General features: G+C 40.8%; 1 protein-coding gene across 2 annotated transcripts in view; it reads right to left on the reverse strand.

The window, feature by feature from the left end:
- DGKI (diacylglycerol kinase iota) overlaps positions 1-22,924 on the reverse strand; it is a 444,548-nt gene that overhangs the window by 221,790 nt on the left and 199,834 nt on the right. For both annotated transcript variants that reach the window (XM_042927643.1, XM_042927642.1), the window contains exons 7-8: positions 7,635-7,706; positions 4,322-4,438 (exon numbers count right to left, since the gene is read on the reverse strand). In XM_042927643.1, the coding sequence (XP_042783577.1) occupies positions 4,322-4,438; positions 7,635-7,706 (189 nt within the window). The remainder of the gene's footprint in view (positions 1-4,321; positions 4,439-7,634; positions 7,707-22,924) is intronic.

The following is a 22,924-nucleotide window of genomic DNA, read 5'->3' on the forward strand; positions in this document are numbered from 1 at the left end:
CTCAAAGTTGGTTTCTTCCTCTCTAGAGTCATTTGTTTAGACATAAACATCACAAATAAAGCTGGCTTTATTTGGGGATCCACCTTAACTGTTCTTCTCAGTATGTTCTATAAACCTGTACTGTCCTTCCTCATCCCTCTTCCCAGTGAGGTCCCTCACATCCTCCAAAACCAAGCACAAACAACATTTTCTGTTTAACCTACAATGATCCCCAGAACCCAAATTGCTCAAGTCTGCTTCATGTTTCCGCCTCATTCCTACACCTCAGGCCACACTTCCACTCCCTGTGTGGCCTCTCACAGACCATGGCTAGTTCCACCAACCTGTGGGATCTCTTCTTGCCACCACTCTGTGCGGATCCCTCCTAAAAGATGCACACCGATGACAAAGGCAAGCCTTCCCGTTATGTGAGACCACTCTTTTCATTAAGGATTTACGTGTAGCTGAATTCCTCTTCCAGAATCCACAAATTCTCTGCCTAATGATTTAGTTCACTCTTCTATGTCCACTCTTTGTGGACATCAGGTGAATATCTGATTCATCTCTGGGCCTCCCACTGCACATAGTGGCATCCGTGAATGTACTTAAATATCTACTTCGTTCAGTTCAGAGTATCTTCTTGTTTTTAAGCAGTATCTTCCAATATAGAAATATACAGAAAAAAATATACATGAATTCTATAAGTAGGAAAAACATTTTGTCTGCTGTCCTCCATCTAATTTCCAAATTCTTTTTTAAATTGTTTCTCAAAGTCCCCAATGAACTCTTTAAACTGCCTGCTTCCGCACCATCGCTAACAGCTTGCCACCCGCACCCCTCAAACCATAGTTTCATGGTCATCAATGATCTAGTCCAAAACACAAAGACTTTTCTCAATCCATGATTTTTTAACGTCTTCAGAATTTCACATTGATGACTGCCCTCTTTTTCTTTCTGTTTTTAATAATGAAACTCTGTGTTCTCTCCCTGTTTTGTAGGATTCTCTTCCTCCTTTCACTTTCTTGTTGTAGATGCTCACCCGGTCTGCTTCAGTTCTCCAGTTCAGTAAATGAATAGCTCTTGACTCTCTCCCATGGGATAAGAATCATGCTAGTGAACACACAATCCCACTACAGTATATAATACAACAGTTACAGTGGCATTTCAAGGGCCACTCGAGAGCACAGACAACAGGGTACCAGACAACAGGCTGTGGCCCCTACGCTGCCTCTCTCCCCATGAGAATCCTTTTCCCATTTCCTCTTATTGTAATACGGACGGGTCAGGGAACAATAACTTCTGTCCTGACCCCCGTGTGACTGTTCAAGGTTCACCTCTGTTGATGTAGAACTTTATTTGATATCCTATACTCAACAAGGAAAATAACAAGAGTTAACATTTATTGAGACTTACAGTGAGCTAGGTGCTTTTCTACATGCTTTATTTTTTTTTTACTTTTTAGCTCATTAGACCTCATGAAAACCCTATGAATTAGGTACTAGTATTATTTACATTTTGAAGATGAAAAGTTGAGGAGTTTTAATTCTTTGAGATTGTGTAAGTTATTAAATAGCAGAGCAAGCATATGAATCTAGGCGATCTGACTCATAAGCTAGAGCTCTTAAGCACTACTGTATTGCCCCCCAAGCTCATCATACACCAGATTTCAAAGAGAATTTAGTTAATTGATTACTTCTTTTTTGAGGTCCATAGGACGAGGGATACCAAAATTTTTAAAGATAGGTGACTTAGCAAGGATTGTTATAGTAAGACAGTGAGGCAGCAAATGAGCTTGGTTTCCAGTCTCAGAATTCCTGGGTTTAAATATTACCTCAAACTAGTTAATAACTTTATGGCCCTGGATAATTTATTTGCCTCCAATTCCTCACTTCTCAGCTACAACATGGGATTAGGATACCTGCCTCATAGGGTTCTATGATGGTGAAACGAGATACTGAAAGTAAAGTACTTGAAATAGTTCGTAATACATATAAAAGCATTCATAAGTGTTAGCTATCCTTGTTCTCATTATTACACTGTTCTGAATCATAAAAGGACAATAAAAACATGTGTGATGAAAACAGACTGTGAACTGTATCTACCATCCTCCATTAAAAGTAACCAAGATTCCTTAGAGAAATGGCTGCTTGCAGGTATGAACAGGAAATGCTTAAGATGATCCTGGAACATGGTGTGATTCGTGAAACAAAGGAAGGTATCAAAAACATCATGGCTTATGAAAAATGGAGATAAAAGCCATCTGGAAGGGGTTCTAACTGGTAAAAGATAAAACAATATGAATATAAAAAAAATGATGCCAATGGACTGAAACATTATATGCTATATATATATATATATATATATATATATATATATATATATATATCTCACATGAGGTAAGTTAATAATTCATAAAGATACTTTCCACAAACCACCACCACCACCACCATCGTTAGCCAACTAATAAAGTTGCTAAGGTACCAAGCAATTATTCTGAAAATTTACAAATAAAGGTAAATACTCAAGCATTTGTCATGTATTAGCTTTATTTTTTAGTTCCCTTATTACCAGCAGAAAAATAAAGAAGAGTACAAATTAGAAAAACCACCTCTTGGTAACCTCTAATAAAATAATAATAAGTTAGGTAATCATCCTTAACGGATCAAACAGATGAAAGGCTCATGGACAACTTTTTAATAGATGGCTTAAAAGGATAGCTCCAGAACTCATTGATGAGTCTTAGAGCTAAGAGTGAACAATCTCATATTCTGTTCCTTTGAAAGCAACACTACAGAAATACACCACCCCGATGTAGTGCAAACTAGTCTCACAGCCTCACGAGTATAATTTTGGATACAGCACCCTTGCTGGTGCCATTCTCCTGCCTGTTCTTTTCCCTCTTCTCCATCGATCTAAATCCCACCCATCTTTAAAGAGGTAGAATAAAACCCACCTCCTTCATGAGGCTCTCGCCCTGATCTTTCCTTAAGAGAACTACATAGTTCTTCAGAGCAAGGATCACCACATATTACATCACAATGCCTAGTAGCTTCCCCGAAACCATCAAGGTTTTCAGTGAAAACATATTGGTTGCACTGAAAATTTAATATAAAGTTCTTGGAGACACTACTGAATTTCAGGGGTTGGGGAACCAAAGGGTAGTAAAGAAGTAAAAAGGTTAGATTTTTTAAGTTAACACTAAATTGAACATCGGTACACTTGAATTTCAAACACAGTACTATACTTGCTATCACCTTGGGCACCTCCTTTAACAGCTCTTATCATTTGGCTCTAAAATGTAAAATGAGAAAGCTAAGGCTCCCATTTTTTAATGTACAGATCTTGCACTTGCCTCTGGAAAAGATTTCCCAAGGGCTTTCACGGATTGTAGCATGGAAAGATTATTACTAAGTGTTACTCATCAACAGAAGCTGAACTTAAATAAAAACACACAAAGCAAAAGTGTCCATGATCCACCAGTTTTTAAAATAAAACTGAGTCAATGAGAATAAAATGCATGATGATTCTGAAGACCATATAAAGTAGGACTGCCACAGGTTATAAAGATATTACACTCAGTAGGACATCCTAAAGCAGCTGCATCCCCAGGGGAGGTACCACCTTTCCCCCATCACATTAAAAGTCTGCCATCCCATACCTTGGAGCTAATGGTCTAAGATGTCTAGTACAAAGGTAGAAATTTTGCTGTCAAAGATTACGACCTTGTTGAGAAACCACTAAGGTTTCCCAGAATATTGCAGAGACGCTCTAGGACAGAATGTACAACAAGAATTGAATACAGAATGAGATTAGGTATTAAGAGGATAAATTCTACTTTGCCTTAAGAAAAGAGTGTTGCTCTCTGAGCAGGCCTTGTGTATTTAGGAAGGTCATGACCCACAGTCTGCCGGTCAGGTTGGAAGTGGTGGTAATCTCAACCAAACACGGAAGCCTGCACAGTTTGCCCTCACATTCACTCCCTGGGGATGCCCAGGCTGGAAGAGAAGAGAGTTGTGTAAGAAATTAGCTGCACCCACCACTTGTATTTAATGAATTCAGGAGAACACCCAAAGAGAATATCATTAGCACATGAATGGGAAGGAAACATTCCTGCTGTGGAACTTTGATTTCTTTGGGAAAGGGAGGCTGGTTCCATGAGAGAGCCCAACTGCAGTAAAGTGATGGGCTAATGGAATGTACCGGGGAAGCTGAGCATGGGGCTGTGGGGATGAGTGAGCAGAGATTTTAGGAACCCCCAAAAAAAGTCAGGGCAAGAAAAGCAAGAAGCAGCAGTTCCTTTTTCTCTGCACAGGCCCAGCAGCACCAGGGTCCCAGAAGTTACCTGAGGTTTCTTCACCTTAATGATCCAGGTGGGCGGGACAATGACAGCAGCATGAGCCCCCAGGGAGCAGGGTTCTTCAATGTGATGCAGCATGAAGCAGGTCACCTTATTGTGAAACTGAGGAGAAAAATAGGCCAGTAAACAAATCCAGGAATCGTACATGGGCACAAGGATAAGTACATGTGCACGTGCACACTCGCCCACAGGCACAGACACTGAGGACACACGCTCCTTATCACTACCCGGAACAGCCCCGGAAGTGAGCAAATTTTGAATTCGTTCCACTTTACAAACAGATAAAGAAATCAATCTTGTAGGTCAAGGCCAGCTAAAACTTTATAAGCTTTTAATAGGATATTTACATAACGAGGTCTCGAATGCTTCTATTAATCCTAACCCTGCATATAAGTTTGTTGCACTTGACTTGTACTGGTCACAGACTAGACGGGAAACAATGTTGAGGAGGAAATGAAGGCAAGCAGAAAAGCAGTTCCTCTCTTTTTGCTAATCATAGATGTAAATCCACCCCGGGTAGTCCCTCCAGTTTAGGACACCCAGGAAAGAAGCAAGAGGTCTCTTCTAGAGAGTTCTTAACTCAAGGGGAAACAAAGAGATTGCCTCTGCTGGGTTTGTTTGGGGCTGCTGAAAAATACAACGAACCTATTACACTTGGCAAATCTAAAATGCTGCCTGTTTTTGATAGGAAGGAAGTAAATGTAGACTGATGATCGTAGCAATACTTCAGGATTAGTGGTTAAACTCTGTACCAATAGACTAAGTGACCATAGGCCAATCACATTTTCAATCCTCTTTTGTGTGTAAAGTGATAGTGATGTGTGGTAATAATATTTTCCTAATAAACAAAATCCACATGCTACAATAATTATGGGCCTTAAAGTTTTAATCAGGGATTTTTTAAAAACCTTAACATCAGTTTCTACCACATTATACTTAATGGAACCGTAATTTGTCATCAGAACTGGAACAATTTTAAGAATGGAAGGGAGCACTAATAATAATTACGTTGCAACAAAAGACATAAATTAGGTCGCTCTCTGAAAAACTGGCCAATATGGCCACCCCAATCCTGTCATAGAGAGAATCTGCCTTCATTTCTGCCTATCGTCAAGGTCTGATGTGGTCCAGTAGAAAATTACTAATTAAGTATAAATACAAAATAAATTATTAATTTCCCCTACCATCAGTTATTTGTGACCTCCAAACTATGATGCACTAGAGAAATATTATTTGAATACCTTCTTTAAAAACTGATTTTCTTTCAGCAATTCAGATAAACCCATAAATGCCCATTTTCATTGCATTTCTAAAATGGCCAGGATCTCCGAGACAGCCTGTTTCTACTCCTAATTTGTACTTGTGTCGTCTCCAATCTAGACAGAGAGCTACGTCCAAAAGTGCATAACTTTTACAAGGTGGAGTCAGAGCCTAAACCCAAAAGCCCAGCTCTCAAATCCAGTTTGTTTGTTTGTTTGTTTGTTTTTTCCTGCTGCCGGAAGTGCCTACAGAGGGCACTTATTTGACATCAGATATTCTAGAAGGAATTACCTGTAGGGCTGAAATATATCACCAATGTAATTTGTCTTAAATTTTTATATTTCTAGTTCTTGCAAAATCACCTACAATGGGATTCAACTGGATTATGAATTAATGTAAAGACAACACGTGCTCCGGGTGAAGTGGGACTGAGTTCCCAAATTAATGGACTCTGGATAAACCATCTCACCACAGCCTGGAAGCTCCAGCATCGGAACAGATGCAGCCTATAGGAGCCCACGCTGCCAGTACTCTCCCACAGGTGGCGTCTCAACAGATCAGGGAAATCAGCAGCACATATACTGTTAGGGACACCTGAAACCTGAATCAGCTTCTTTGTCTCTAGGTGGAGATAGTACCTTGATGGAATAGGATAGTTTCATTCAAGACCTAGGATGACCTTATATTTGTGAGCAGATTCTTGAACAAAGATTATTTGTGTAAAAATTAACTGAAAGGAGATGGAAATGCCTAGAAAATGTGGCAGGATAGGGACACAGCAAGCACTGAGCTTTCCAGACTAGTGCAACCCTATCTACTGACAATAGGTTCTCCTGATATGTGGGGGCCTAGGGAAATTATGCTACAGAGACTGGGTCAAACTTTATAAAATTCCCAAAGTTCAAAAGCAGCTGACCTACAAACATGTCACTTTCATGTGTGTCACCTAAATTCATCTGCTCTGGCCCTGTGGGCTAGGTTGGCTCATTAAATCTCATGTGTGTAGGGGGCCAAAGTCTTCCTGCAAACCTTTAGCTGAAATACTGCAGCCCTGTCTTTTCAGGTTGTCTGTGCAATGAACAGACTCTGTCCCAATTACACTGTCATTCAACAAAGTAGGTGAACTGAGAGATTAGAGCAGGGGTCTGGAAACTTTTTCTATTAAAAGGCCCGGATAGTAAATAGTTGAGCTTTATGGGGCCATACTGTCTCTGTGGCAACTATCAACTTTGCTATTGTAGCATGAAAGTAGCCATGGACAATACATCAATGGATGGGCATGGCTGTGTTCCAGTAAAATGTTATTTATAAGAACAGGCAACAGTCAGATTTAGCCTATGGGCCACAGCTGGCCAATCCACAAGTTAGCATTGTCTGGTTAAAAAAAGAACAGGTATGTAGGCAAATAAGAAAATGAACCCTCTGGTTAAAAAGGGGTATTTAAAAAAAATGTCAAAAGGATAGACAAAAGAGGAAAATAGGGAAAACATCACTGGATCCTAACGAACATATATATGTTCAAATGTAAGGAACAGCTATACAAAGAGCTATAACAATATCCAAGCCTAAAGAAGGGTACAAGACCACTCCTTACCCCAGTAGAGCCCCATAAAAAAGGCACCCACATCAAAAACAGAAGAACCAAGATGGCTTGATTCTGGTGTTAGAAGGATTATCCAATGGTGCAACTTCCAACCATAGAGGAGTTGTCAACAATCTAGTGCAATGGAAGAAATGCATGCTAGGGGGTGAGAAGTCCTCGAGTCTAGACCCAGGGTAGGAACAGGGAAGGACTTCCCAGGCTCTGATCCTAGGCTTCAGTGTGTATAAATTAAAGGGTTACTTGAATCTCTAGTTTCTCCCATTTCATAGAGGCATTAGTCCTATGGTTTAATCTAATCCTTCAAGGATCCTATGTGAGAGAAATAATACATAAATTAGGATGACCTTCCGTTTACAGACAGCAACTCAAGTAATGACATAGGTTCATTTTGATAAAACAAGAGCCCACTTTGTTTCATTTCGTTCCCAAACTTACCGCCTGTTTGCACCAGGAACAGCTGATAGCCACAATCTCTTTACTGTGGAAGGAGAACTTTTGCTGGAAGCCCTGGGAGGTTAGGACAAGAGATAGAGAATTTAAAACCACTTCAATCACGGCACGCATTTGCCCTCCTGAAGTCCAATGAAGTGAGGAAGGCCAGATGTGTCCCCACCACTCAAGGTGGCTGGGACTGCCAATGCCACATTCAGCACTTACGTCCCACCCTCTGCCATGTAAGAGTTTCCACCCCTGAATCATCTGGAGTGTGAGAGGAGGCACCAATATTTGCTGTGCCACTAAGTACTCAAGCCAGCCACAAAGAGAGTTGTTTCTTTTCCCCCAAATAAATGTGGTTTGGATAGGGTTTTATTACAAGCAAAAGAAAAGCCACTATTGGGCCACATAGTTCTTTTCAATGATGGGCATCCATCTCAGAGCTGCTATGCAACCTTAACATCTGAGAATGCACAGAGAGAGAAATTAAGTATCAGAGTTAGGACCTAGAAGCAGGGGTGTGGAAGAGTCCGAGGGTGTAGGAGGATTTTCAAACACTTTCACCATCCCCCTTGGGGCTCCAAACAAGGAGCTTTCAATGTTTATTCTTCACCAGCAAGCAGGAAAGAGATTAATGGAATGGCAAACACAATCCTTTTAAATGAACAAACAATTACTTTTCAATCAAGAATGGAAGAGGCGCTTTTTGGCTGTTGCTATCCTTAAAGAATTATCAGAGAGAAGTAAGTACGCAGTAATGCTCAAAGAATTTCGTTTAGCCTTCCCAAAGCTCTTCCATTTCTATCTTCCTTGACATCTATACTCGAATAAAGTAATGCAAAGCAATGACAAAAAAAAAATTGTAAAGGGATTTTGTAAAGTGATCAAAAGAAAACACAAAGATGTGATAGGCAGGGAAGCTATTAAGACATTGGCTGAAAAGTTTTGCTTTAATGTGTACAGATAATCTTAAGAAAAAAAATCAATTTACACATTATTAAAAGAATTCTCAATGGCATTTTGTGCAGTCCCCAGAATTCCTACCAATCTGTAGCATTTTAAATACCATGGAGCGTTTTCTCCATTTTGAGCCTCTCCCTCTTCTTGGGCTCCTAAAACACAGTCACGTTCTCCACCTGCTTCTCTGGTCCCCAGCACACGATATAAGACCAGGACCGCTTTCAGTCCTCTGTACTCTGTGATTCCTCCTTTAATCCCTTTCTTTTGCCCCAAACTCAAATCTCAATTCCAGAAACATGACTTAACATCAGACTCTCCTGGATTTTGAAAAATCTCTCCTTCAATATCCCTTTCTCATCAATTTAAGTGATAACAATCATTCCAAGTGCAGAGAAGTGAACACAGCAGGAGGGGTGACCACTCTCCTTACACAGCTGCTTGCAAGCCTGGCCCTTGGCTGGCATCTAGAAACTTGGACTTCCAGAGGGGTTCCCCATTCCCCCAACAGTTAAGAGTGGCTCGCTGCACCTAAAATGTTGGTACAAATGATGTGGTTTATTCTAAACACCTGCTTTCCTTTTGAGACTCTGGGATGTGGATATGTGCCACGCAGAAGGTGCTTATGTAACCAGCCCCCAGTAAAAACTCTGTGCACTGTGCCTCTAATGAGACTGGAGGACAACATTTCACAAGTGTGGTCACAACTCACATGGGAGGAATTAAGCACACCCTGTGTGACTCTGTTAGGAGAGGACTTTCAGAGAAGCCTGCACCCAGTTTCCTCCAGGTTTTGCCCCATGTGCCTTTTCTTTTGCTGATTTTGCTTTGGATCCTTTCATTGTGATAAATCAGAGCTGTAATACATACTGAGTCCTAGGAGTAATCCTAATGAATCTTCGACACAGGTGGTCTTACAGACCATAACACACTCACCTCTCCCCAAATAATGCCTCTTTCTGCCAATGATACTATCATTTTCCCCCAGGAAATGACACACTGTTTGTAAAACACACGTGGACTGAATTATGAGGACAGGTGTGGTGTTCAGTGCTGTGTGGCCACCAACAACCCACACAGCCCCCAACACGGAGACTTAGAACGGCCAGACAGAAACAGCTTACAGAGAGGACAGCAAGTCCGGGGGCCAAAGGGTTAGGTATGCAGGTCTTTTCAACTCAGTGGGATAGAATTCCATTCAATAGGAGTCAATGTGGTATATGATGGCACCAAATCTGAAGGAATGAATTCACATGGGAGGTGTCTGCCAAGTTCCTCCTCATCTCTCAAGGCACTCTTGATGGACTGGGCCAAAGAGAGATGAATAAAACTTCTCTTTAGAGCCAGCGAAACAACCTGTGACTGCGGGAGGAAGTAAAGCTAGCAGCCAAGAGCAAGGCTACTGATGCTGGTGCAGTGCCTGTGCAGGAGCTCCTGAGGCCAGTCTTGGCCATGAAGCTAGGCCCTTCTATCCTGCACCCCGTGTCCAGCAGCCATCAGGCTCCACAGATTGGTCACTCCACATCTGGATGTCTGCTCCATTTTCTAATTTGTTTCTCCTGGGATGGTCTGTTTTCCCCTATATTCTTCACCCTATCCTGGGCATGGCCTCCAGCGAAAATACTGCTTCTTACATAGCAGTGGCTATCTCAAAATACTCAAATAGCGACTTCTTTCCCCAAATTATAGGATCAACTATTCACACTGGCATCTAGAGCCACCCATAATCTTCCCAATTTTTCGACACCAATCTCCCATGCCTATTATAAGTTCCTGTGTTTAGTAGGATGGATTTCGTTACATTTTCAACATGCTTTGTTCATTTCCATGTTTTTGCCCATTTTTTTCTCTGTTCTCTTCAAGCCACCATCTAGAATGCCTACCAATATTTCACATACAGCATCTGAACTTTACTTGCACTACAAAGTTCCAAGTCTTCTAAGATCACCTGAATTCACTGTGATGGCTCCTCCTGGATTATAAGCCTTTCCACCTGGCCCTCACCTGGCATTGATGAAGTGCCCTAAGTTGCTGCTTATTTTATATGCACATGAATTATCTCTCCAATGGAATTATGAGCTCTTTGAGAGAAGCGCTTATAATATTTCTTGACAGATCTCTACAATCCAGCATAGTGCTTTGAAAATCATAGGCAGGGTATATTTTCTAATGGAAGAAGAAAGTCACTGCTACCACATCATGATCCAATTATGAATTTTGTGCTACCCAGACCTTAAAAACCTAACCCAAACCACCTGAAAACATGCCCCTTACATAATTTTCCTCAACTCCTATAGGCATGGGAAGCATACTGGGATTCTAATTTTCATTTCTTAAATCTGTGACATCGACATATTGCACGGCTGAAAACCAGTATGGTAGAATTGGAGACAGAAGAGCGGTAGCCCCAACTAGAAGTCGGACTGTTCTGTGCCAAATGTATAAGTGGACAGAGTCTTAAACACTATTACCCAGCCACTATTCTATCAATTCACACAACAGATGATGGTATATCAAATAGAAGCCTATGGAGAGTCGGCAAAGCTAAGAATAGTTCTTGGCTCTTCTAATTATTGGCCTGGTGATCTCAGGCAAATCACTTAACACTTCCAGTTTCTCCCTTCACCTGAAAATGAGAATAAAAATACAAACTTCTCCTATACCACAAGATAGTTTTATTTATCAAATAAGGCGATTTACCTGAAAGGTCTTCATAACACAGTAAGTATAAATGAAAGAATATTTTTATTGCGAAGATCCATCAACAGGAACCTCTCCCACCACCTTGCTGATGAAGTCCCCCAGTGACTAAAAGGACTAGTAATACTCTATTTGATGGTACAGAGTATGCGTATTAGCCCAGCCCTCTACTGCATATTGGTCTTCTGGCTTCAGAGAGAAACAGACACAATCCACTGTAGTCCCAACAGCCAGGACGATACCAGAAACAAACAACTAGGGCTCTGGGCACTCTGCTCATATAGAATTGTAGTGGGTCCCTTGGAAACGAGGTCTGTTCTTTGTTTTGAATGCTAGTCTGACACAGTCACAGCAGCTTCGGCTTCAGGGTTATTGTCTAACATAGAGACATAAATAGAACCACATCAGAGCCTTCATGCACCAAGTTCCCACAGACCACCTGTGATGGGGAGGTTTTGGCCGGGATCTCAGCACAGCAAAAAGAGCCAGATTCCTAATTACCCATTTTAAAATGCTGGCCCAAATCTAATATTATGGTACTGACAGATGCCCCTACTGAATTTCAACTGACTAGGATTTTTAAGGACTATTTTGTTCATCACTATCACAAAGGAAAATGGGGATGGGAGGGCCAGATGCTTTAGATCTAACGGGCTTCAGAATTATAAATGCCATGAACCTCTTTTTGGTTGATTTTTTTAATGGAATTAAACCTTTGGAATACAATTTAAACAACATTTATTCTGAGCAGCTAAAACTTTGCTATCTATTTTTCTTCTGCAATCTAAGGGATATACCCAATGGCAGTCAGTTCCACAGCCTTGGCTTAAACCAGGGGAAAAAAAGGGCTTTATTTGAAATGAACTGAAATTATTTTACTGTTTATGTATTCAACCGAGGTTTGGGTAAGGGAAACTCCCGACCACCATCTGAGTCCCTGTTTGACTTCATTTTATCCAACAGAATTGTTGATACTTCCCTTGCCTCCAAACTTTTAAACAACAAAAACAAACCAAACCTCCCTGTATCGTTCCCATGTCCAAGATTCACAAAGTATTGCAAAAGGCAAACCCAAGGGAATGATAAGAGTAAGTCAATATTTATCTCAAAACAGAACTTGAAGCATTTTTGCTCAAGTACTTTCTAGAATTTTTGAAAAATAGATATACTTTTACACTTTCTAGATTTAACATCTAAAACGTTCGGAAGTTAGATGCAAGTTCATTATTTCTAGAAAAATAAAATAAAATAAAACTGTTGTAAAGTTGTAAGTTGTAAACTTATCCAACGAGATATGAATACCATGGCGATTTAATACAATAAAAAAGGGAACATTTCCGATCACGGCAGTACCTCGCTGAAGATCTCAAACTGGTGGTGTGGGTTCAGTGCAACTGCTTTTAACCAGCTTAGGCTCACAAACAACTGTGACAGTAGAGCACCACCAGCTGAAGCTGATAAATAACTAAGACCTTTGAGTGACTCCAGAGTAGACCCACACCAACCTAACTGAAAACATCTTTTTAGCCACTAAAAAAAATGGTACTTCTTTGACCTTAGACTGACCCCAGCACGGACCCACAGCAACCTAATCTAACCGATCGAAAAACTTCTTTCTAATAAAAAATGACACTTGTTTTAACCAACTATCTACAGACTCACAGAGTAATACTGCCCTCTCCAGAGTGCAACCTTTAATTTTTTTTTTTAATATAATTTATTGTCAAGTTAGCTAACATATAGTGTATACAGTGTGCTCTTGGTTTCGGGGGTAGATTCCTGTGATTCATCACTTACATACAACAACCTTTAATTTTCAGTTAACAAAACCACCATAAACCAATCCCTTTCCTAGTGCACAGATGTTGTTGACATTTTCCCCCTCAAGGAACTATTCATTCCAGTCTTTCACTGATGTGTGCACCCTTGCCTGACAATGTGAATCAGCAGATGTTAGGCTACTTCTACAATGTGCCTTTTTCCTTGCTCTTCTCAGTGAGAATTTGGTAGCATTGATATGTGCACCCTTATGGTTAGTGCAGCTTTATAATAGACAAGACATGGAAGTAACCTAGGTGTCCATCGATGGATGAATGGATAGAGAACACGTGTGCACGTGCACTATGGAATATTACTCAGCCATAAAAAAGAATGAGAAGTTGCCATTGAGATAACATGGATAGACTACAGGGTATTATGCTAAGCAAGCTACGTCAAACAGAGAATTTCACTTACGTGAGGAATCTAAAAAACAAAACAAATGAAAAACAGAAACAGACCTGTAAACAGAGAAGTGGTGGTTGCAAAAGGACAGAGGTGTGGGTGGATGTGCAAAATAGGTCAAGGGGAGTGAAGGTACAGGCTTCTAGTTAGGAAATAAGTCAGTCACAGGAATAAAAGGTACAGCATAGGGAATATAGGCAATGGTTTGTAATAGTGTTGTATGGTGACAGATGGTAGCCACACTTGATGAGCACAGCAGATAGACTTGTCCAATCACTATGTTATACGTGAAACTAATACAACCCTGTGTCAACTGTACTCTAATAAGAAAACAAAAAATATAGAAAAAAGGGCAACGCTAATATTCTAGCTTATGCAACGATAGTTTATTTACTCATAGAAAATCTAATCTACCTGAACTTCCTAAATCTCCCATGCTGATTTTACTAGTCTTAAGCTAAAATTTTTATGAATATTCAATATTTTCATAATGTAAACCCATGTGGTCATCTAAATTGAATTATAATAAGTGAAGTCTTTATAAATGGAATTAAAGCAAGCGATGTCTTTATAACTTCTGACAGTGCTGCAGATTAAGAATCTACAGTGACTTTATTACAATTATCTTTGAAGAATCTTAAATTCTTGTCTATCGGGCTTATTTTAATAGCATTATTTAAAGGTTCTGAACATTTATCAATGACCTTATTGTCCATAATATGCTCTCACTCCAGGGTAATCGCTGACTTACACACAGATTGACACTGTATTATTTTTCAATAAAACATTCTGTGTCCTTCCATTCTACTATTGCTAGAATTACAACACATGAATCAGAGTCAGTCTCATTATTCTCATAGTTTCAGCTTTTTCCATCAATTTAACTGAAGGCCCCTGCTATAAACTACAAATCAGGGGTGCCTGGGTGGTTCAGTCGACTAAGCGTTTGACTCTTGATTTCACCTCAGGTCATGATCTCTCAGTCATGAGATCAAACCCTGTGTTGGGCTCTGCGCTGAGTGCCAAGCTTGCTTGGGTTCTCTCTACCATCCCTCTCTGTCCCTCTGCTGCTCGTGCACATGTGCGCTCTCTTTCTCTCTCTCTCTCAAATTAAATAAATAAACATTAAAACAAATGAACTACAGATCATAAATTAAATATCCTGAGCAGGCGGGAAGCAAAATTTGGGGCAGTCTTCTTAGTAAAGTTAACAGTTACTATGAACTTGTCAGACTGTCCGAAGAGCTTAAGACTTGATTTCCAAGCAGTGTGGAGGTTCCTCAGAAAATTAAAAATAGACCTACCCTATGACCCAGCAATAGCACTGCTAGGAATTTATCCAAGGGATACAGGAGTACTGATGCATAGGGGCACCTGTACCCCAATGTTTATAGCGGCACTCTCAACAATAGCCAAATTATGGAAAGAGCCTAAATGTCCATCAACTGATGAATGGATAAAGAAATTGTGGTTTATATACACAATGGAATACTACGTGGCAATGAGAAAAAATGAAATATGGCCTTTTGTAGCAACATGGATGGAACTGGAGAGTGTGATGCTAAGTGAAATAAGCCATACAGAGAAAGACAGATACCATATGGTTTCACTCTTATGTGGATCCTGAGAAACATAACAGAAACCCATGGGGGAGGGGAAGGGAAAAAAAAAAAAAAAAAGAGGTTAGAGTGGGAGAGAGCCAAAGCATAAGAGACTGTTAAAAACTGAGAACAAACTGAGGGTTGATGGGGGGTGGGAGGGAGGGCAGGGTGGGTGATGGGTATTGAGGAGGGAACCTTTTGGGATGAGCACTGGGTGTTGTATGGAAACCAATTTGACAGTAAATTTCATATATTAAAAAAAAAAAAAAAAAAAAAAAGACTTGATTTCCAGAACTTAGTCATTTCAGAGACAGATGACTTTATGGAAGCAGACCTCAGAATATTGTAATTAAGGAATAATTAGAATAATTCTACAAGAATGGGAATTGATTTACATGGTAACTATTTTTAACTGTGATATTTATAGTTCATATTTTTATGACTATCCTGATTCTAGGACAAAAATACTTTATACAAGTACTTAGTGTTATACTCAGTATGTCCAAAACTGCATATAAAATGTTAACCATTGTTTTTATGTTAGTCCTAGAATACGAGGCAAGTTCCTTACATGAAAGTACTTTCCTAATGATACAAGCAGCTAATCATGGTAATGATCATCCATGAAAATTAATTTCATCTGATTGTCCCATAATTGATACACTTACCAATAAAATTATAACACTGATAATATTTACCACACAGGTTGTTTTATTTGAAAACAACTTTTCCTAAAGATGGGACTGATGTCACTACAGTTACCAATACAAATCACTGCAGCTTTTCAGAGAAGCCATATAATCTACAATCCTGCTGACAGTATGACATTCCAGGAAATAAGTGGTTATACTTTTACCCTTAACTAAAAGAGGAAAATGGTCTTCTGCCGGCAGAACTAACTACACTTTGTTTTTGTGTAAACTTGGGCTATTTTGCTATAATGGCTCTCAGACAGTTGAGAAAGACACTTATAAAAGTTGCCAAAATTACTCAAATTGTGCCCTCCCCCACCCCGGTTTCATGAATGTATGTCAAAGTACTATTGCCATATGCTGTATGCTTAGAGAAAGAAAGGATTCTGCTGCCTAGAAAGAGTCTTGACTTCATTTTAAGGGTTTAACAGTCAATTGATGGATTTTCCAGCTATGCCTCATATATCAACTATTTCTGTAACATTTTTATTGTTTTTTCTTCTATTACAGCAATTCTGGCATTTCTACCCCACTTAACATGGACTGATACTGTTTTTGTTGTTGTGGTGGTTAAGTTTTCAAACACCATAGAGTGTTACATTACTCTTCCTGGTAGTACTACAAATGGCCTAATTATTTTTCACCCCAGCATGCCCAGCCAGGGAGGTGTATAGGCACAAAGGAAGAACAGATTTCATCTCAAAAGGTCTAGCTGCAGGACCTCACCAGTATGTACCAGCTGGAATGGGAACATGTGTATGGGACTGCATTCTGAAGGTTCAGAATAAAAGGGGCAGGACTTCAAGCTGGATAAAGGAGTCTCTCAATGTGGGAGTGTTCCTCTACAATAGAGCATTTAACACATTATCAGGAACCTCAGAAGATCATGCTACTAACACTTGACAGCATTCTGAAAACTTGAATAAAGAAAGATTCGTGTTAAGTGAAATGGAAATGCCAGAATCACTGTGATAGAGGAAGTGATGAAAATCTCACAGAAGTAGGCACAATAGAGTTGCTATATTAGGTACAGCTGGAAAATCCATTAGTTGACTCTGTTCTGCGAGAGGATGCAAAGGATACTCCTCTCAAAAAAGCAATGAAAAACTGGCAAGAAGGACACCATCATTGGTGAGCAGCTCTTCTCTGGAGGTTACGTCTAAGGGTAGGAAATGGCTAACAGAATGAGTACTCTGACAGCAAGTGGAATTACGGAATCTCAAGATGATAGAGACCGTGTGGCAGCACTTAACCCCTGAAGCAATGTGGGTACAATTACTGCAACACTGAAGTTGCAGCCAAGGGGCTTGACCTACAGAGAGCTATCAAATGGTTAATATAGCATGACCTCTCTAGAGACAAGATGGATTATCAGATAAAATGGGTATGACTCAACCAATACAATCCAAAGAAATCAAGAATGGAGGATCAAGAGATGGGAGGACAAACGCTCCCATAATGAGTCATAATCTTTTGCCTCATTTCCGGACTCACACCAGTTTTCAAAGGGAAAACTCACTGATTAGAGAGAGCAAGTCCGCAGGAGAAAAATCCTGCAACATCCTAGCAATGGTCTATGGCAACATTTCCCCAGCTTCTAACTAAAAGGATCTATAGACATTTATTTGGGAAGATGTACACTGGGCAGAACTGTCCAAATATTCTAAAGACTACTGGACTAGAGTCCAAGTTGGTATGTGTACCCAGCGACCTAGGTATGAAGCAACATCTTGGTGCCCTGTTAGAATATGGATGTACAAGGCCAATGAAAAAAAAAATGAAGTCCTGGACCAAGACTGGCTCACAGAGAGTCTACTGGTCCACAAATCCACCAGAATTAATTTCCCTGGTCCCTAATTGTGTAATTGGAGTGAACATATCTTGTATATTTGGAGGAACTCCGTTTATTGGCTTCCTAGTCTGTTGTGTAAGAGCTAGCACAGAGAGGAAACCCACATGAAACCCCACACCATCCTCTCAGTCATAGCTAAGTCAAAACCAATGCCACATTCTCAAAAGTAATAGGTATTAGGTGATATTAAATGATTAATTTTTAAGTTATAATAATGGTATCGTATTTACATTTTTTAAAGTTATTATCTCTTTACATGCCACCCTGAAAGACTAAAAGAAGCAGTGGTGGTGTTCCCCAAAATATCTCCATTTAGTTCACAAATGGAAGGTTTTGTAGGAGCTCCTACAAAACCAGACATTACATTGGACAATAATGCTGGACTACCGGAAATTCAACCCGGTGTATCTAAATGCAGCTACTGTACCAAATTGGGCATCTTCTGGCCTTGAGTGTATGACATGCAGTCACTAATGTGACAAATGAATTCTTTTCCATCCCTTCTGGAACGGGAATCAAAAATTGTTTACATTCACTTGGTAGAGTTAACAGGGCTTTTAACCCTCTGAATCCTATCCAAATGTAGTACAAAGGGACCTGAACCATTTGAACATTCTGAAGAACACCACTTGATTCACTATATCGATCACATTATGTCAAAATGGATGAGCAAGAAATGGCAAGTACACCAGAGGGTACTTAATAAGACAGTGGGTGGGGCTCCTGGGTGACTTAGTCGGTTAAGCATCCGACTTCAGCTCAGGTCATGATCTCATGGTTCATGAGGTTGAGCCCCATGTCGGGTTCTCTGTGCTGACATCTTGGAGCCTGGAACCTGCTTTCGATTCTGTGTCTCCCTCTCTGCCTTTCTGCCCTTCCCCTGCTCACACTGTGTGTGTGTGTGTGTGTGTGTGTGTGTGTGTGTCTCAAAAATAAACATTAAATTTTTTAAAATACGACAGAAGGTGGGGAGATAACCACTATGAGAAATCAGAGATCCCACACATCAGTGAAGCATCTAGGGTTAGTGGTTAAGAGCATGCTAGAATATCCTATCCAATTTAAAGGAAAGACGATTGCATTTCACAAGCTTGACGACTAGCAGTGAACCACAGCAGTCAGTAGGCCTCTTTGGGTTCTGGAGGCAGCATACTCTACACTGAGGAATACTGTCCTGATCCATTTACTGGATGACATTAAATGCTTCTAGCTTAGAATGGAGCCTAGAGCAGAAAACAACTCTGGACCAGGTGCAGTCTGCAAAGAAAGTAGGCCCTGTCAGTTGGGCCATACAACCAAGAAGACCCCATGCTACTAGAGATATTAGGCAGGAGAGGAGATGCCCTCTGGAGTTTATGGCAAACACCAACGGGAGAATCGCAACACAGATTGGATTATGAAACAAGGTTGTGCAGAAGAGAACCGTATGTCTCTCAAAAAACCGCTCTTCTACTCCTATGCTGTGCTGGAAGAATGCCTGACTACAAATCACCAGGAGGTCGTGACTCGGGCCCTGTCAGATCACTAAGCCATAAGGTTGGGTGGACCCAGCTGCCATCCATCATCACATTTAACTGGGACCATCTGGATCCAGCATGAGCGGTTTGAAAGAGCACAAGTACAACATATGGGTGGGTAACTCAGACTCTCTACATCATCTCTTATACATCGTACCAGGCCTCTTTTTTTTTTAAGTTTATTTATTTATTTTGAGAGAGAGAGAGTGAGTGAGAAGGGGAGGGGCAGGGAGACAGAGAGAGAGAGGATCCCAAGCAGGCTCCGGGCTGCCAGCACAGTGCCCAAAGCAGGTCTCGAACTCATGAACCATGAGATCATGACCTAAGCCAAAACCAAGAGTACGACGCTCAACTGAGCCATCCGGGCACCCCCCACCCCCCCACCACCCCTCCCACCCCACTGCCAAGCCTCTCATCTGACTCACACCTATGGAAATAAGGAAGTCTCTAATGATCATCTGAAAGAGAAAGGACAAAGCTGAAATTGGTTTGCAGATGGGTCAACTTGGCATATGAGTCCAGGGCAAACATGTACTACTGCTTCCCTAAAGCCTACTCAGCCCACTCCGGAATGGCCCAGAGAAATGTAAGTAGGAAGAAATCCTCCCAATCAACATTACTTCAGGTAGAGCATCTGGTGACCCACTTTGTGTGAAAAGATAGGTAGCCTGATATACGAATACATAATGACTTACAGGCAATGGTGAATGGCTTGGCTAGTTGATCAAAGACTCGGAAGCAAACAGGGAGGTGTGGGGAAGAGGCATATGGATGCACATATGAAAGTAAGTATAAGGAGTGAGGATCCCTATATTACATATTAATGCCCACCAGAGAGCACTCAGTTTGTAAGAACTAAAAACTCAGACACAGTAACTCAGACTGCACACTGTCATGAGCCATCCATGGACTTCTGTCCATGTAGCACCATGATACCAGTGATGAATGTTGTTTGGATCCAACATTAAAGGATTCTAAAACTGAGCTGGCTACTGCCCCTGCTGAATGTCTAACCTTCCAGCAAAAGATTCCAAGGCTGAGCATCCAATGTGGCACCATCCCTCAAAGGGGATGGGCTTCAGTCAGCCCAGAAGAAGGGAAAGGTAAGCCCATACCCAGAACATATGTTGATTCTAGTCAAGATAAGTTGCTGCCCCTTCCTTCCACAGTGGAAAGGATTCAGTGGGATCAATTTGCCATCACGCAGCTGTTGACTGGGCTTCGGCTGACACCACCATATAAAGGCTTACAGAGTGTGTGACCCACCAACACTGGATCCTGCATAACATTGTGTCAGACTGGAGAAACTATTTTCCAACAGTGGAGGTGCATGAGTGAGCATACAGCCATGAAATACACTGGTGCCATCACATCCCACAGCATCCAGAAGCTGCAGGCCTAAAAGAGAGATGGAACGGCTTTTGAAGGTGTTAACAGACACTAGCTTTCAGAGGACACCCTATGAGCACCATCCTCCAGTCTCATTGTACTCACTAAATCCAGGATCATTTCGTGGTGTTTTTGTTTCCAGGGTAAAATATATGGATGCAGAACCCAAGGAGTAAGACTAGGAGCAGCCATGCCTACCATCATCCCACTGGCCTGCTTGGGGAATTTGTGTTTCCCATCCCTAGAACTCTGGGCTCTGAGGGTCTGAATCCCATCAGGGGAACATCCCCACCACAGGACATAATAGGAGGCCCTTAAACCTTAAACTACCACTGCAGCTACTGACGCTGAGATCTTTGTGTCAAGAGAGTAGCAGGCACAGGAAGGAGTCACAATTTTGGCAGGAGTAATTGATCCCAATCGTTAAGTGGAGGTACAGTTGTCATTTAACAATACAGGCAAGAAGAATATATCTGGCACCCGGATTACCCACTGGGGCATCCTTTCTGCAGTTCAACTCGTCCCTCTGCACAATCCTAGGGCCTTCATAGTGAAGGCATTTCTGAAGATAGAGCAACAGGGACCAGACTGACCAAGCACTGCATTAGCTACGACTACCAGGACACTGACCATGCCAAAGACTAGGGAACAGTGGCAGTAGCAAAGTGGCCCTACAGAGGAGACGCTGAGAGACTTAACCACTGGGGCCTGCAGTGCACTACTTCTGAGCCCTCACCCCCATGTCCCCTTTCTTTTTTTTTTTAAACCACTTTATTGAGGTATGATTGACATACAAAAAGCTGTACATATTTAATGTGTACAACTTGATGAGTTTGGAGATAAGTATACACTTATGAAACCATCACCACAATCTATGCCATAAACATGTCCATCACCTTCAAAAGTTTCCTCCTGCCCTCATTAGTAGGTATTATTTTGTGATAAGAACTTAACATAATATCTAACCCTTTAGCAAAATTTTAAGTCTACAATACTGTGCTGTTCCCGACGGGGACTCTGTGGTACAGATCTCAAGGATTCATTTTGTCCTGCATAACTAAAACTTTGTTCCTTTTGACTGATACTTCCCCATTTCCCTTCCTGGATGAATCTGGAGGACGTTAATGCTCAGTGAAATAAGCCAGACACAGAAAGACAAATACTATATGATACCACTTATATGAGAAACTAAAAACAGTCAAACACATAGAAGAAGAGAGCAGAATGCTGACTGCCCTTGTCTCTTTTCTTGATACTCAGCCAAGGACAAAAAGAAAAGCCAGGCTTCCAGCAGCTCCATTGTCAAGGGCTCCATGGAGAGGCTTGATTTCTTTGCCCTGGTTGTATTACCCACTCTACACCTCCTCATTGATCCTCCTGAAGCTAAGGGCAGAAGATTCCACTGTTATAGCAAACACAAACTGCCTAACCAGTGCATACATCCTTACTCTTGAACTTCCATTCCTTGTTCCTAACCTTGCAGGGTCTCTTGATAGCTGACCCCAGGGCACACACATTTTCAGATTAGTGGAGAATGGTGCCTTATTTAAGGTGGTAAGGGAACATCTCCCATAATCCCAAGTCAGTTTTCTCCATTATTTTGATTTTATCTCCATTATTTTTCTCTAATCCCTTTCACTATTCATATAATATCTCAACCATACGCCCATGGGATGGTTTTAAACATTTTCTCCTTTTTGCAATAAAAAAAAAATTCTATTAAATATACTTCCTTTAGTTGTATATGTCTCAAATATCGTACCATAAGTTCATTTTAAATTCATTTTTAACAATATTCATTAAAGAGTAGTTTTTGGGGCACCTGGGTGGCTCAGTCAGTTGGGCGTCTGACGTCAGCTCAGGTCATGATCTCACAGTCCGTGAGTTCGAGCCCCGCGTCGGGCTCTGTGCTGACAGCTCAGAGCCTGGAGCCTGCTTCAGATTCTGTGTCTCCCTCTCTCTCTGCCCCTCCCTTGCTCATGCTCTGTCTTTCTCTGTCTCAAAAATAAATAAAAACATTAAAAAAGAAAGTCGTTTTGACATTTTCCCATTTAATTAATGTTATGCTCTTTAATTTACTTAAAGTATAGATAATAGTATATATGATTTACAGACAAATAATCTGTAATGATGTGGCATGTTGGTTAGCAAACTGGAAGGTATCAAAAACACAGACCAAAATTTAAGTAGATATCGTTGTATTAACAATTGCTTTCAATATTTGATGTTTGAAAGTTGAGAATTCCGAGTTTCAAAAAGTTAGCTCATTTATTTTTATAACTTTTATATGTTTCTAAATGAAGAAACAAAAGATAAGGTCTCAAATTATGATTTACAAGCAGATTTTCACAATTACCAC

Source organism: Panthera leo, chromosome A2 (genome assembly GCF_018350215.1).
Source record: "Panthera leo isolate Ple1 chromosome A2, P.leo_Ple1_pat1.1, whole genome shotgun sequence".
Lineage (NCBI taxonomy): Eukaryota > Metazoa > Chordata > Mammalia > Carnivora > Felidae > Panthera > Panthera leo.